General features: G+C 34.5%; 1 protein-coding gene across 1 annotated transcript in view; it reads right to left on the reverse strand.

Annotated features, from left to right (window-relative positions):
- The window catches only part of KIAA0825 (KIAA0825 ortholog), a 504,765-nt gene that overhangs the window by 347,876 nt on the left and 139,347 nt on the right, over positions 1-17,542 (reverse strand). The window contains exons 8-13 of the mRNA XM_011944276.1: positions 16,686-16,780; positions 12,854-13,081; positions 11,036-11,301; positions 9,536-9,686; positions 4,732-4,922; positions 1,962-2,144 (exon numbers count right to left, since the gene is read on the reverse strand). Coding sequence (XP_011799666.1) covers positions 1,962-2,144; positions 4,732-4,922; positions 9,536-9,686; positions 11,036-11,301; positions 12,854-13,081; positions 16,686-16,780 — 1,114 coding nt within the window. The remainder of the gene's footprint in view (positions 1-1,961; positions 2,145-4,731; positions 4,923-9,535; positions 9,687-11,035; positions 11,302-12,853; positions 13,082-16,685; positions 16,781-17,542) is intronic.

Raw genomic sequence — 17,542 nt, forward strand, 5'->3', positions numbered from 1 at the left:
AAGTTCAGAAATGAAAACACATTCAGTTCATCTGTCAGAACTACTTGAAATAAAGGCAGTCACCTTCTAAAAGGGCATATCACGTAGAGTGACAAATGTCAGGTACCGTTTATAAAAATTCAATATTATTAACATCTGATTGCTACTTTTCACCAATTCCTCAAAGAATGTGGTTTAATTTTTTAAGGTGAGATTCACAATTTTTTCTAATATGCTAATAGTATGATGGATTCATATCTTGGATGTGTAAAAAAGCCCAAATAAGTCAATAGAGTTCTTGCAACACACAAATATATTTTTCCCTAATTGGCAAAGAACATGCTGCCCTGTAGATTTCATTTGTCAATACAAAACAAAGTATATTTCAAAGATTAGATGTATAGTCTAGGAAAACAATCATGACATTTAAGTAAACATAAATGGATAAAACTTTTGAATTTTTTTGAACTGAGAAAGATTTTAAAAGAATTAAAGTATATCTAGATTTTTGTTCATGCTTCAAAGTAATACAGCTATCTATGTTTTATATTAAGAAAAACCAGAGGCAGTGCTTAGCGTAAAATGTTCTGTAATCCTGGTTGAAATTAGCAATTTAAATTTGCTGAATGAGGTTACAGTGCAATATCTAATGCACAGATCATAGAGATTTGAGTACTTGCATAGTTGTTAAAAATGTATCAAAAAGCCATAGGTTAACAATAATGAATGTATGTTAAATTATTATTAAAATATGCAATCTTTGGTAATAATTTATTTGTTTTACAAATGCATTGGGGGGCTAAAATTTATCAATTCATCTGTGACAAAGCATGAAATTCAATATTGCTCACCATGACCAATCCATGAAATTTGTCAACTTTGTTCCCGATTTTCACAGGGCCTTCCTCTTAGATGAAATGACCCATTGAACTGAGAGCATAGCAATTTTTTCATCTATGGTAAATCAGTTTAGTTTCCTAGGATTTATTATGGGCTTCAGACTTGAGCTTTTTATGATTATGAACCATTCTGTACATAATATCAACCGTATGGTGATTTATCTCACTGTTTCTTCCCCTTTCTGAAAGAATTCTCCATTTCTAAAAGTAGCTCTCAACCTGTGTTGCTAGAAAGAACACTCTGTAAACAATGGGTTTATTGAAAGTCAGAGTAGGCGAAGCCGAAATAAAAGCTGTTAATTCTTTTAGAATATCTAATACGAATGTGTCAAAATTTATTAAACATTAAGATTTGTATATCGCTTTTACCAGAATGTTATGCAAAGAAACACTTGACCTGATTTAGCCTTAGAAATAGACATGTGAAATTTTTACTACCCATGAAGATATAATTATTTAGTTAAAAAATAAAAGTGACAATTTTGGAGGAGGATATAAACAAAATGGTATTAATGTTTTATGATAAGACATATTCTAACCTCCTCTATAACATTACAGATTTGAATTGCATTAACCAGGAATCAAAAGTAATTCCACATTTCTAGGTTTTTCTTAATCTTATTTGTTGAGCTAAGTAAAATATTTCCACATTTTAAAAATGTAATTATTATTTCTATTTCTATTTGCCATTGCTAGCTGAGGTATATCTCAAATATAGTTTTCTTTTTCATAAAGTATCAAAAAAATCACTGTGATAACCAGGCCATCAATATAATTTGATCATTTAAACAACCCAAATAGTGAAGCTAAAAATGTTCCTGATTATATTAGAGCTTTATCAGCTGAATGGGGTTGACCAATAGAGACATAACACATTTTCAGGCACTGAATTGCATTGAGAATTATGAAATTCTGTTGGTTGGTGTTAGTTTTATAAAATGGCCCAGTTCACAGTATCAAAAATGCACTTCAAAAGATTTCTACTTGTAACTTCACATAATTCAGTAAGTGTTATGGAAATAACTTGCTAATCACATTATTATATATCATAATAGCTAAAAGGAAAATACATTTGATACTTACTTATACAATTCTGTTAATGGTGAAGTCAAAATGACTAATGTTGTAAACAGATTATTACAATGGGTATGAATTTTAAAAATTTTATCATCTGTATGCTGATGAGGATTCAAAAGTTTCTGTACAGATGTACAAACTGACCATAACATGTTCTCAGTGCATATCAAAATTGTTGTGACATCAAGTCTGTTGGAAAGAAAGAAGAGAAAATCATGTTAAACAAAATAATGTTTCTGCTTGGTAGGCACTTTAATTCATATCTCTTGTACTAAGCATATGTAAGAATAGAAGAATTCAGTTAGATACCAGAGCTTCAGAGATCTAAACCAAATAGAAAGTATCAAAGATAGATACTCTTTGAGTTTCTAGGTGTCAGACGGCCCACAATACCATTATCTTTAGGGATGGTGAGCTCTGTAATAGCGTTTTAGGAGTGCTTTTAAAAAATGTTTATTTTACATTATTAGGATTCTGTTCAAGAAACTCAAGAGATCATCCCGGAAATTACACTGAGCCAAAGAAAAGCAAGATGAAAAGAAAAATTTGCTATTTTCCATATGTATGTATGATAGGTTAAAATTTCATGGCAGAACAATTCTCCTCACTCATGAGCAAGCTGTCAAAAAAAATTACAAGATTGGTAGCACGTTCTCCCAGCAAGTGGGAGATAAGAAGAAATGACAAACGAAGCTCAAATCAAGAAGCCTATAGTTTCGGAAATGTTTAATATTAAATAAATGTGTGGAAAATATACTGTATTATTTATCATATTCATAGACTTATTTCTTTGTTTCCATCTTTCTTGAGTTTTTTTTTTTTTTTTTTGAGACGGAGTCTTGCTCTGTCGCCCAGGCTGGAGTGCAGTGGCCGGATCTCAGCTCACTGTAAGCTCCGCCTCCCGGGTTTACGCCATTCTCCTGCCTCAGCCTCCCCAGTAGCTGGGACTACAGGCGCCCGCCACCTCGCCCAGCTAGTTTTTTTTTGTATTTTTTAGTAGAGACGGGGTTTCACCAGGTTAGCCAGGATGGCCTCGATCTCCTGACTTCGTGATCTGCCCGTCTCGGCCTCCCAAAGTGCTGGGATTACAGGTTTGAGCCACCACGCTCGGCCTTTTTCTTGAGTTTTAATAGGGACCCAAAGATCTCTTTAATTATTCTTTTGGCATATAACTAAATTGAACAGACCTGAGTTAGTTTCTTTTTTTTTTTTTTAAATTCAGGGTTGAAGAAACAGAAGATGAAAATTTTGAAGTGATAAGAAAAATACAAGTTTGAGGATCTTTTAAAACAACATTTTGGATTCAAATTTATTATATAATAAATCTTACATATTAATAATATATGATACATAAGTAAATCATATATGGCTTAGTTATGTGACATTTGAAGGCTACTGGAATACTAAAAGAATCAATAATAGCCTTTATAAAGGTTTAATTTTAGTTTGTATATGCTTTTTCTAATTGCTAGATAAACAATTTCTAATCCAATATATATGTAGAAACACACACACACAATCTGATTTCCATAATAATGGTGGTTTAGGAGTAACCAGTCAAATAAAAATATTTATATATTTTACTTACAAAAACTAGAAGCAATAATTCTAACATTGCATGGCATTTTTATGCAACCACCCAGAAAATAAAAACCAAAAGTCTCTATTCTACAGTTAATTAATTAAATATACTACCCATTTCTACTTATTTCATGAGCTAACAGTAAAGCTTATTTCACATAATGACTTGCCATTTCATAATCAAAAGTGATTTATGCTACATAAGGAAAAGAACGAAGTTATTCTTTGCTTTCAAAAGGAATTTTCCATCTATTCTTAGTTCAATTTTTTAAAAAAGTCTAGTCAGTAATTCAAAACAGCCTGTGCAAAATACCATATTTATGAAACACTGCAGCAGGACCTAAATGCCCTTCAAATTTCAGCATGCTTTATAAGAACATGATCAGGAAATGATTCCTCCTGCCAAAAAAAAAAAAAAGACTCCCACGTCCGTAGGTTCCTCCTAAAATATATCTGAAAAAAGATTATTCTGCCTAAAAGGTCTGAATCACATTATACAGAATATTTACAAAACAAAAGCCTTTTCTTCATATACATACAAGACCATTGTAGTGATGTAAGCACAATTCATATATTCATTGCCTAGATAACTCATAGAATTGTACTATAATTCAGTCTTATTTAATACTCAGTGACTGTTGCTCCTCATTTTCTATGACTTCACATTTTGTTGAACTGGCTGTTAGTAACAAATAGTGAAAATAAAAGGAAAAAATAATTAGAATATATTAGGAAGAAAATAATTAGGTTTTCTTAATGAAGATAAGCTTCTATATTTAAAGGCTTAACAAAAAAACAACTAAAATCCCCTGGTTGCCTAGAAGTTCAAAATCAAATGTGTCAAATTGACTGCTCCACCATGGCATGGATGCTTTGGTATCAATTTCAGGGCCTTAATTTTCTATTTTTATCTTATTAACATTTGTGTATCTATATCCTTGAATATAAGACACCTTGAATCATTTTTTAGAAACAAGTGGGTTCTACAGACAATTTTAAGGAATAAAAAGAACAAATTTATTTTGATTCAGGTTTCATATTTCCACTTAAATAACTCAGGAGAATAGAATATGATTTCAGATGTTAGAAACATGTTAAATATATAAGGAGTATGTCATGAGATTCAGAATTCTGCTTTATACCCAACTAATGAAAAGTTTTCTTGAAAAGCAGTGTTTTTCAGAACTTCAATTACCTTAACTGTGGAGTTCTTTTGCAGCTGGGGTGGGCCCGAGTGTATCTGGAGGCCAGCAGACCCAAAGATTTCTCCAGCACTTCTGCTAGAATCTCCTGGGCTAACTTAGGAGGCAGAATGGTCCAGAGATCGTAACGAAGAGCCGAGCAGAAATAATGCCACATCTGGATCGAGAAGGAACATCTTTCCCCCTGGCAAAGCCACCACACGTTAAACCATAGAATTACATCTTCTAAAATGTCAGTTTGCTTCCTATGAACCTAATTAGTTCAGGCTGAAAGGAAATAGCTAAAGAGTTTGACACACTAGAAGACCAACAAAGATTTTTGACAAGATGTAAAACATCCTTATTGACAAAGGAACAGATGTTTTATTTCAATTATGAGACTAGATATTCTAGTGCAAATCCAGACCACAAACATTTAGCTTAGCATAGCCTTGATTTACCTATACCTAGCCTATGGTTTAAAATTTATTTTTAAACAACTAGCTTTGTAGTTGCTGAAAAAAACATGGTAGCTTGTTTAAGATAGTGGACTGATTCTTCTAAAATTAAAATCTATTTGAATCATTTCAGTAGGTATATTTTTCTGAGCCTATTAGCATCATTGAGGTAATTTTATAAATATTTCAGATTTCACATTATAATGAAGTGACAGGAGTAAAAATAAACTTGCATACTGCATTCTTAGGAACATTCTTGAAACCAAGGGGGATGGGTAGCTATCGAAGATTATTACGTTAGGCTATTTTGCCTATGGCATTTAAATAACAATACTAGAAACAGATATCACAATAGTCTGAGTTTACAAGATTTTTTAAAGCCTAGGCACATATTATCATCATTTCTTAGTATTTTTATGGCACCTTGTACTTTTAAAGAGTCATATTTTCATTCCTTTCCACCCCTGTACAGATCTCTTCTGTGTGCCAAATTTTCTGACTGCAGAGGAAGAACTAACAATGGCCAAGGTCAAGAGGAACAGGCAGAAAGAAGAGGGTGGCCTCAAGTGATTTACAAGCATTAATCAGGTAACACGTACTCTCAGGGAGGTATGGCAGTAGTTTCACCCCATTTTCTTCAAATCAGATCAAATGATTATTTGAAATAGGAAGATTAGAATGCATTCTTCAAGCATTATCTTGATTATGTTAATATATCAGAAGTTAAACTAGTAAAATTTCCTATTATATTCCAAGTGATTATCTTTTACTTAAAATTTCTGCTTTGCCCACTATCTGTATTTGTCAGGCAAATGTCACGTAAACAAACAAACAAAAAAATCTGCTGTTCTCTTATATCAAAAGTGATTCATTTCTTATGCAGACACTCCCATTAGTATTTTCTTTATGTATTACTCTTCTGGTAGTTTCTTCGATTACTAATATCTTCTGCAGCCATCGAAACAATAATAATAATTTATAGTTATTATCTACTGACTTTCAATTGGCATTTATAAGGGAATTTCTACTCATTTATAAATTGTATTCTTTGGGTAAGAAACTTGGGCATCAAAATGTCAGAGTCGAGTTCAAACTGGAGGGGACTTTGGCCACTGGCTTCTGATTTCCTAATAATGTGTGCATCTAAACTTTTTATGAAAAAAGAAATTACAAAATTAATGATGAAGCAACAAAATTATAGTTTATTATGCTTTCTTTGTTGTGTGTTTCGATGAATACTTTTTAAACTAAGAAAGGAGTTTTAATGCCTGATTCTCTTATACCTTTTGTGTTGCATGTAAATTTAAGCAAAACTGACTCCAGTTGATAGTGACTAGCATGAATGATTTACACTAACTTTGCCTACGGAAATGGGTGAGTTCTTACTACAACATGATCAAAATGATTTCTCATATTCTTGAAAATACGAAAAACCAATTTCTTCAATAGCTACCCTTTAGTGATAAATTAGAAAATAAAAATAACTTTAGGCACACAGATTTCTTCTCTTGAAAGTAAAAAAATACTCATTTTAAGACTTTTAAAACTATAAACTTCATGTTTACTTTAAAATATTTCAAATAGGTCTTTGTTCTAACAATTCTTTTTAAATTCATACAACTTCAATGTACGCAAGGGTTTTCATTAAACTAAATGTGATTCATTTATTTTTCTGACCTGTTTCCTTATTTGTTGTCATTTCAAAAGTATTCTGCTAGTAAACATCTGTTATTTTTGCAGACCCACTGTAATGTAAACACATGTGAGCTTTTATTTAGATTATATATCAGGAAACAAGCAGCTGGGCTTTATTATAGAAGCCACTCAATATTATCTTTGAACAGACAATTCTTTATTCTTTGACTATTGGAAAACACAAGTTCCTAAAACTGAACAGATGTCAACTATCCTAAAAGCTTAATTTTAAACATGTAATCTGAACACCCACTGTGCCATCGTGACCAGCACCTCATCAGAGAGATACAGAACTCTGACTCTCTCAAGCTGACAGTTTAGAAAATGGAAATAATGTATCTAGATCTCACTTGCTATCACAAAACATGAGCAAATATTGCTGCATATCTTGTAAATTATTTTACTATTTCTTTACTATGCTCTGCACATGGTGATAGGTTCCCTTGAGATCTCTATCCTACCCTTCACCCCCAGTCAGGCAGATATCATCTTTTTCCCTCTCAAAGCAGGCCTGCCAAAAACATACCAATTCTGTTTCACAAATCAGTTGGAATAATGGGGAGAGCAGAAGTAAGGGGTGCAGTAAGCAAGATAAAACCATGTCAGGTACGCCAGTTGTCAAAACAGTTTAAAATCAGTGCTATTTTTTAGAAGGTTCTTATTTTTGATACATAAAAAAAAAGTATCACTTTATTTTTCTGAGAATAAATAACAACCACTAAGTCTGCAATTAAATTGTAACTACTGACCATGTAAGTATATGGAAGCTACAGTACCATGTAATCACAGGGTAACTATCTCGTTATTTCTGTCTTTGAAGCTAAAGCCTTGTCATAAGATCTAAGAGCTGCATGTTACATGGTAATTTGTTGGTTTTTAAAATACTTGGTAACTTCAATAACAGGTTCTCAATGCATCCACTTATTTACACTGTACGACTCTTCTAGCTCCCAATTTGCATAAGAGGAAACATAATAGCCCTATGTTGAACATATAGTGAGATGATACCTGTCCTTCAAGTAAAACATCATATAAAATTGCTCATTAGTAGTACACTGACATATTGAAATAATTTGAAACATGAGTAGGATTCATTTTCAACCACTCAGGTTACTTCAAGGCAAATAAGGAAAATATGATGCTGCCAGGAGAGGGGAAGACCAATACTTTCATTCTTATCTCAGGCTACCAGCTGTACCATACCACTTTCTCTTTCTCATTCTGCTTGCTGCTTCCATGACTGTTTGAAGTATGTCAGGTTTGGAAAACTCTATATGGATGCTCTTGCAAAGAGAAAAACTCTCTGGGAAGGGCCTCTGAATGAGAGATGAAATGGCCTTAGAAAAAGTGGAAAGTCCTTTAAGAGAGCTTCTTATTAGCCGCTCCTTTCTGTTGTAGTAACATTTATTATGATAATAACTCAGGCACAAATCAAACCACAGGAACCTTCAGTGCCTGCGAGGTGACAGGAGCGATTCTGTTGAATAAAACTCCACTCTGTTTTTCTCAATACTCTATAGTGATTAGGACAATCAAGAAAATGAAAGTCACAAACTTCAATCTAGAGGAAAAGGTAAAATGGAAAAGTTAATGAAACTGGGCATGGCTGTTGAATTTTTTTAAAACCCTGATTACCTTTTATTAAGATATTATAAATGTTTCCCCCTGCCCTGGAATGAACTTCGAGGAATTTCAAATATTGTGGTCTGTGCATAATCAATGAGATTTAGGTGAAGGGAAACTAATGAAGCTTGATGATGAATAATTTTAATTGATCCTGCGTTTGGTTGCACTGGGAATCATTAGGCTTCAATTTGGGATTTCAAAACATGGGCTAAATGAAAATAGGTAAGCTATAACTGATAAGATGGGCCTTTTTTTTTTTTTCTTTTGAGATAGAGTCTAGCTCTGTCACCCAGGCTGGAGTGTAGTGGCTGGATCTCAGCTCATTGCAACCTCCGCCTCCCAGGTTCAAGTCATTCTCCTGCCTCAGCCTCCTGAGTAGCTGTAATTACAGACAGGCATGTATCACCACACCCAGCTAATTTTTTGTGTTTTTACTAGAGATGGGGTTTCACCATGTTGGCCAGGCTGGTCTCAAACCCCTGACCTCAAGTGATCCGCCCGCCTCACCCTCCCAAAGTGCTGGGATTACAGGCGTGAGCACTGCGACTGACCTCAGATGGGTCTTAAAGCATACTCATAAGAACATACATTGAGAAGGAAAAAAGTAAGTACAAAGAATAAAGCTGCTTAATAAAAGGTATTTATCAAACACATATGGAAATGTATAACAAGAAAAAAATGCAAGGATATCCATAACTAACTGGTCCCTTTGGAAAAAATACAAGGTTGTAGCATTTTGGCATTGTTATCTCTTTGAGTTTTCCTTGTATCCCATTATATTCCGACTATACGGCACAACATTGCAGCTCAAATTAAGTTATTTTTACTTTTAAGCAGAAGGAGAGTTCTGATGTCTAATTTATTTCAGGTTTTAAAAAACAGTGTTTTTCCTAAGTATGAATTCAATATTTTAAAAATATTGTCCTAACAGTCTTCGTGTATTAGTAATGCCAAGCTCATGTTTCTAATTAGCCAGAAAGCAGGTAGGCAGTAAAACATATTTGTGTAAAAAGGAGGGATAGTAAACTTAACTTCACACCTCATAAAAAGCTTTGTAGTCATCCCAGTGGTGGCTCTCAGCATCCTGTAAAATGCTTGTAGCACAAACTCTGACGCAGTAGTTCGTAACTTGAAACTGTAGAGTGTTGATGAATTCCTGATATCGTTGGACAGGCACCAGGAATATGGGTCTGTTCAGAGAATGATCAAAGAGACAGAGATTTAAGGCCTGTGCAGTAGGAGATAACAATCTCCAGTACTACAAATGGTTTTGATTATTAGATATCAATCATTCATTTCCTCTTAATGCTGAAGTCTGCATCCACATTCACTTTCCAAAAGGGAAAAAAAAAAAAAGCTGGTCTTTGTTTCGCAAGCCCTTTGAAAACGTACATCTGCTGTTCTACAAATATGCACTTCAACTTGAGACAAACTGTATTGTCAATACATCATTCAAAAATGAAAGTATTCTTTGTAAGCCTATTATTAGAGATCAGTGCATTATTTAGGCATTAGGTTATTGTTATTACTAGAGAACAACATGCACTTGTCAGAACCAACTTTTATAAAGCTATCAAATGTACCACAAACACAGTCTTTATTTTTAAAAATTGTAATTTTGTAGATATCAATTATCTCATAAACTGTTTTTTAAAATTCTACAGAAATATTAAATAAAATGATTTCTGGCACATTTTGTTTGTAAATTCAAGCCTGAATCACAACATCTGACTACTTATGAGAATTAAAGAAATATCACAGTTATACCCTACATCAAGCCAAATTTATTCTACTTTTATCTTTAGCTATGAATATTACACTGCTTTCTTTCATAACTAATGGACCGCAAAGGCTGGATAAAGAATATAGAATAGATTCTTGGGGTCACACAGGACTGCTACGTCTGCATATTTCTTTTGCAAGAAGCCATGTTATATCTAGACAGTGTAAGGGCAACAAGAAAGGCCATGTGATAATTAATGCCTGTGGTCATTTTTATCTCTATACAGAAAACATACTGTAGTTTTAGACTACAAATACATGAAAATTAGACTGCCAGATGCTTCCTCTTCAAATATTGTACTTTATTACTCAATGGCTGTTCTGAAATATGTTTACATTGATCATTAGAATAGATTACAATGAATTTATTTTCTAAGTCCACTCCATGACACAACAAGTTTATTTTTCCTTTTCAGTGTGGTCAGTATAATGCACCTTACAAAACGAAAGGGTGTGTTCTTTCATGTAATAACAACATGGAGAAAATAGTTGCGCTGGGTTAGGGTGCAGAAAATGCATGGGTCTTTTGAGTGTGCCTTTAGAGAGAGTACCTTTCTTACTATCTATGTATCTAGTTTAATATCTCCCATGCTCCACCTTTTTGATATTTCCTAGTTAAGACAAATGAAAATAATTCACCATGTTAATAATTACTTTCTCTTTCTCAAATCTCATTACCAAAATTTCATTCCTGTGATATCCAAAGATTACACGTTTCTTCAAGCATGGCCATCAACTTAATTTAAACAACACTTACTTTTTAGTAATTTCCTTCATCAAATTATCATATCGCTTGAAATGCTGGAAGACATACACTGCCGTGGAGAGGTATGTGTGCAGGTTTTTCAGGGGTGCTTTGGAAGGAACCTCCTTGGCTCTCTCTTGCAGTCTCTGCAGGACAGCTGTTGCCACTTTACAACAGGCCTCCACCAAGTTTGCTCTAATTTCCGGAAAAGAATCATCTCTGCATGCCAGAGCCAGTGGAAGCATGGTGTCAAGTTTTTCCATGATGTCAGAACAAAACTAGGGAGAAATAAATGTGGCACTGAGTTATTTGTATTCTGACAGCACCAAGTAATTTATGGACAGTGGAGACAAATTCCTAAATAATGAATTTGGCATCAAACATAAATATAATGACGCAGCTTTGTAACAATCGATTTCTCAGTTGTAGAAAGTTAAATGTTTTATGTCAAATAAGGAAATACCAAAACAATGCTTCTCTCTATATAACCTTCAGACCTTATGCTTACCAGACAGACATTATGAAAAACTCATGAACCAGCTATACATGACAATACTTTTATCTAGTTAGTAGTACTCACTCAGAAAATATGTATCCTTGATATTAACGTTTGTATTATTTTTTAAACTTATTCTAATTTTCTTTTGCTAAATTGCCATAAAGGGTTTTTTTTTAATTAAATGCCACATATAAATGTCAGTGTAATTTAAATACTCTAGAATAATCAGAAACAGTCTCATGTAGCATCTTCGTATTGGTAGGGTGTCAGCAACTTTTAGAAGTGGTGAGTCTAGCCTTTCACTATTTATTATGTATCTTCTCTTTCTTAATGGCAGAAGGGAGGTGTGATGAATGGAAAAGTAAAGCCTGTCTCCACATGGGATCAGTCAACAGAGTTCCCTAGGGACTCTAGGGAACTCCTTGTTTTGGAGCCTTAGGGTGAAGTGGCAGAATAAGGAGGTCATTTTCAAAAATTCTTTTAAGAATATTCCAATCTGCTGTGTGTGGCGGCTCATGCCTGTAATCCCAGCACCTTGGGAGGCCCAGGAGGGCCGATCACAAGGTCAGGAGATAGAGACCATCCTGGCTAACACGATGAAACCCCGTCTCTACTACAAATACAAAAAAAATTAGCTGGGCATGGTGGCGGGCACCTGTAGCCCCAGCTACTCGGGAGGCTGAGGCAGGAGAATGGTGTGAACCCCGGAGGCGGAGCTTGCAGTGAGCCTGGATCGCACCACTGCACTCCAGCCTGGGCGACAGAGCGAGACTCTGTCTCAAAAAAAAAAAAAAAAAGAAAGAAAAAGAAATATCCCAATCATAGGTTGCTGAACTCATTCTGGACTTAATGCCAAGTTACTGTATTTACCTCCTATTTTCTCAGTATGTTCTGTGACTTTCAAAGCACATATGGAGATGTAAGATTGATACTATGAGATGAAAAGCTCATTAAGGTGTTAATGAAGATTTTTTTAAGTGCCCAAAGCTAGAAAAGACAGCACTTCCTTCAACCTCCTAAATTTTCCTGGAGTCATTCAAACGTATAATCAAGACAGGTGGTTTTCCCAGGGTTTCCCAGCTCCCCATGACGTCACAGAGGCCCCTTTTTGGCTGCCTTAGATTCATGGAGCAACAAGTTAGCATCAGGTATAAGTCCTTTTAGGCAGCAGTGGCCCATGGATACCACTGAAGAAAACTGGTACTGGGTCAAGTACCAAGTATTTGCCAAGGGACTCCACCATTTGATCTACAGGTTCTTTTTGCAATGCTTTATACTAAAATAAATCCCATCATGTCAGTCATCAGTTTGAAAGGATTTCATATACTTGCTTTTCCAATTTTCTTTGGTTGTTCCTCCTCAGGAAACATATGGCTGTCTTGCCAAACTTGCTGGACATTTACAAGGTTCACAGCATAGCTCACAGCTGAAGACCTTTCATTCTGTTCCTGTTGGAGAATTTTTGTGGAAAAACCTTCAATTTCAGTTACTATGCAGTGCGCCATGGGAAGAGACACTTCTTTAAATGCACTTCTCCAGCCAAAATCTAGTAAGGTAGCCTGAAATATAAATGTATATGAAGTCACGTTGATCGTAACTCAGCAACAAATGTTTCTATTGTTATAGATATAAAATTATTACTTTCATTCAACATGTTGAATGTATTCTTTGATATACTGTAAAAGCCATTCTTACAACATAAAAAATATTACCTAGTGAATAAAGCAATATACAAAAACATGTGCATTCTTTACACACAGTAATATACTGACATTTCATTTTAATTCATCAGTAGATTTAATAAAAAACTTTTTAAAAAATTTAATCTCTTAAATATAGTTCAATAAAGCCATCTTTACAAGAACAGAAAGCTATAGTTACTATTTATCACATAAAACAACCTTTAAATTCAATATATTTAATAAAGTCTAAATTAGATTTTTATAGTCTTTTTTATAGTTTATTGTTAACAAGTATTGCAACATAAGACAGCATTTAATATTCAACCTTTTATTTCTTTTTCACTCATAGAACTCCAGACAAGCCAAGAAATAGCAATAAGAAATAAATTTTTCAGAGAAAACACAACACTGCACTTTCTAGATTTTTACTTGCTTAGAATTTTAGTCTCTCCAGCTGCAAAGTCATAAGCAGCACCACTTTTGTTCCAAGAATGAAGAATTAAAAGAATCTGCACTGTTCTGTTGTGCTGGTGGGGGGTACTTGGAAGGGAGTAGAAGCGGTTGAGGTACAGTTGAGGGGTTGATGTTTTCTTTTTTGCTTTGGTTTATGACTCATAAGGCAATATATTTATGAATGTATATTTCCTCCAGATCTCCTAACATTGTCTAAAGTTCAAAAGCATTATGGGTAGTAGGCTGAACCTATGCTTAAAATTAAACTTTCCCTATTTTAATGTAACTTTGTTTATAGTAACGTGCCACCTACCCCAACTTCAGAAAACCCTGAGCTCCATGTCCCTGACTGAATCACTTAATTTTCTTGATCTCAGGGGTTTTTTGGTAGAAAAACAAGAGAGTCAAATTGTATGATTTCTATGGTCCCTTTTATTTTAAAATTACTGAAATTATGATCATAAGCCTAATTTTCTTATATGTACAACCCATTCGGCAATAATTTTTTCTTACACATACTGTACAAAGTAACAAAGGTGATTCCTTTTTTAGAGCTAAAACTATATGATTCCATGACTCTAATCAGAAACATGGCTCTTGTTCTCATTACACTCATAACTGAATTGTAACGGAACTTTCTGAAGATTATTTGGATCTCAAGCATCAGAGGGCCTAAAACACATCTCTCTTATCTTATATTTGCATAAAATTCATCAAAAATGGGCCGGGTATGGTGGCTTATGCCAGTAATCCCAGCACTTTGGGAGGATGAGGCAAGCAGATCACTTGATGTCAGGAGATGGAGACCATCCTAGCTAACACGGTGAAACCCCGTCTCTACTAAAAATACAAAAATTAGCCAGGTGTGGTGGCGGGTGCCTGTAGTCCCAGCTACTTGGGAGGCTGAGACAGGAGAATCGCTTGAACCTGGGAGGCGGAGGTTGTAGTGAGCCGAGATCATGCCACTGCACTCTAGCCTGGGCAACAGAGTGAGACTCCATCTCAAAAAAAAAAAAAATTTTTCATCAAAAGTTGAATCTACTCAACTGATATAATCTTCTTTCTTATAAGAGAACTTGGAAGTGGCATAGGTATAGCCCTGTGCTATAACAGTAATTCCTTGGGACACATTTATGAAAAAAATGTAAAAATAAAACTACCTCCATGAAAATTCAAACAAAAAATTTCTGATTTTTGTTTTCCCCATTAGGGCATGTCAATTTACTAAAGTCATTCATTTATTCATTCAAGCAAATATGTCCTGGTGGAAATGTCATTAATTGCTATGGCTGCATTGAATTTTAAAAAATTTTTTGTGCAGTAAAAGTTACCTTTGCCTATGATAATGTATATGTAATTATAATATGTTGGCCTATCTGAATTCTCTTTTCAAAATATAGAAAAACAAGTACATTAACAGCTGCTCTTAAAAAGAAAACTGAAGGCCGGGCATGATGGCTCATGACTATAATCCCAGCACTTTGGGAGGGCGAGGTAGGCAGATCACCTGAGGTCGGGAGTTCGAGACCAACCTGGCCAACATGATGAAACCTTATCTCTACTAAAAATATAAAAAATTAGCTGGGCGTTGTTGTGGGCGCCTGTAATCCCAGCTACTTGGGAGGGTGAGACAAGAGAATCGCTTGAACTCGGGAGGCAGAGATTGCAGTGAGCTGAGATTGCGCCACTTCACTCCAGCATGGGTGACAGAATGATACTATGTCTCAAAAAGAAAAAAAAAACAAAAAGAAAACTGAAAACCTTTCTTTATTCAAACCTCCAATAGTTTATTTGTTCTTATGAAATATAGTTTGCTTACTTCTACTCTTCTCATCTAATATTTGGCATCATACATATTCCACTTAGACTAGAGAACACTTACTAGTTGTTCCAAGAAAAAGGAGAATCACATGGTTTTCTCTTCTATGCAAAAAGTAGATAATCTGTTGAATCTCTATTTCTATTATTTACTGCTAATTTCTTAGTACTGATTTTGATTTTTGGTTAAAGTATAATATATAACTTAGGATTTTTTCAATTATTTCTCTTGCTTTAAGGCCAAAACTGTTAAAACTATATGTTGTTTTGTCTCTTTAAATATTTACCTAGTGTGTCAATCAGGGTCCATTTGAAAAACAGAAACCACTCAAGATTTTTCAAAAGGAAGAATTTTAATGTAGGGTTTTGGTTACCTACATGGTGGAAGATTTGAGAAGTCAAACATGGACTGTGAAGCAGGCCAGATATTAATAGAGCAGGAGGCCACAACCACCCCTAGGGCTGGAGGAATGAAGAAAAGGGACTAAGTTATGGGAGAGTAGCTCCTGGCTACCAGTCGAAGCTAAAGCCCAAGCAGACCTGCCAGGTAGAACTGAAGTCATGCAGGGCAGGCTGCATGGTAGGAGCAGGGCTCATGGTGGATATAAAGGTGTCACAGCCATTATTAGAGATGCTCCTTAAGACAGAGAGAGGAGAAGAAACGCTCTGGTTTCTCTGCAACTCCTACCCTCCGTCAACGCCTTCCATGAGGTCTTCCATCAATGCCTTTAATTGACTAATGCATCCCAGAATCTGAAAGCAAAGGGGCCTGGAATGTGTAATTCTCTGCAATCTAGAGCAGAGCAAAGAAAACAGGTTTTGAGAACAGTCACAGGATGGGGATCATAAATATGAGGCCAGTTCAGATGATTGTTTCCTTTTCCTTTTTAATCTCCATTTGCTCACGTTTCAACAATTATCTATAGCCCACATCCTCTAAGTGCAGACCCTGAGTCAGGATAAGAACAAAAGATCTCTTGACTTCCATCTCTCTATTCCTCCCATGGAATAGATTTTACAAGAAGACAGTATCCCCACTAAATTGAATTTTCATCAAAAACTTATAAGCCAATTTTCAATCCAAAATTGAAAAATTATTTTTTTGTAGCAAAGGGTAAAACTCAAGACATTTTGCTTCATAATGGATTCACAGGCATCTGATGATGATCTTATATGTGAATTATAAAACACTTTTTTTTCCTTCACTTACCTCTTTTCTTGGTAGCAATTGCTCTGAAGGAATATTGGTTTCGTTTGCTCTAGGTTTTTCTATTACAAGTTCTCTATTGGATTTCTCCAACATTCCTAAGCAATAGAAAAGAAAACAAACACACTAATATATATTGTTTAAAAGGCATATTAGATGTGATTTATAAATTCAGGTAAATATTAACTATGTAGAAAAGCTCTATCCACAGTACATACATACATATACACATCCACAAATAACAATATATAGAGAATACAGTCAAAAAGATGCAGGCTGATGTCACCGTTACAATAATGATAGAATCAAGATAGATAGAGTCCTTTTCCATATACAACTTGATGAAATCTACATCCCAACTACATTCATGTTTGATGTACATAAACATATAATCTTCAAAATAAAGATTTTTGTCATTAATTTATTTTCATGTTGATAATGTAAGAGGACAAAATAAATATTATTTCCTTGTTCATTTAAAAAGTTAATGCTAAAATACTACATTTTAAAACTGTTGGTATTTTCTAGCATGTTAACTTCAAAGAAAGAAGAAAAATACATAGATAAACATCAGCATAACAAGAAAAATTATACCCTTAAGCATATCAATGATTCATTTAAAAAACACAAACTCTGAGACAGGCATAAAATAATGCCTAGCGAGGTGGAGCTTGCAGTGAGCTGAGATCTGGCCACTGCACCCCAGCCTGGGTGACAGAGCAAGACTCCATCTCAAAAAAAAAAAAAAAAAAAATCCCTAGCTCCAAAAATGGAAGTATTTCCACAACTTTTGTTTTTTACAATTAAGAAATTCTTTTTTTACAATTAAGAAACTCTTTTCCACGGGGAAAAAAATTTGA

Source organism: Colobus angolensis, unplaced genomic scaffold, assembly GCF_000951035.1.
Source record: "Colobus angolensis palliatus isolate OR3802 unplaced genomic scaffold, Cang.pa_1.0 Scaffold23, whole genome shotgun sequence".
Taxonomy (NCBI): Eukaryota; Metazoa; Chordata; class Mammalia; order Primates; family Cercopithecidae; genus Colobus; species Colobus angolensis.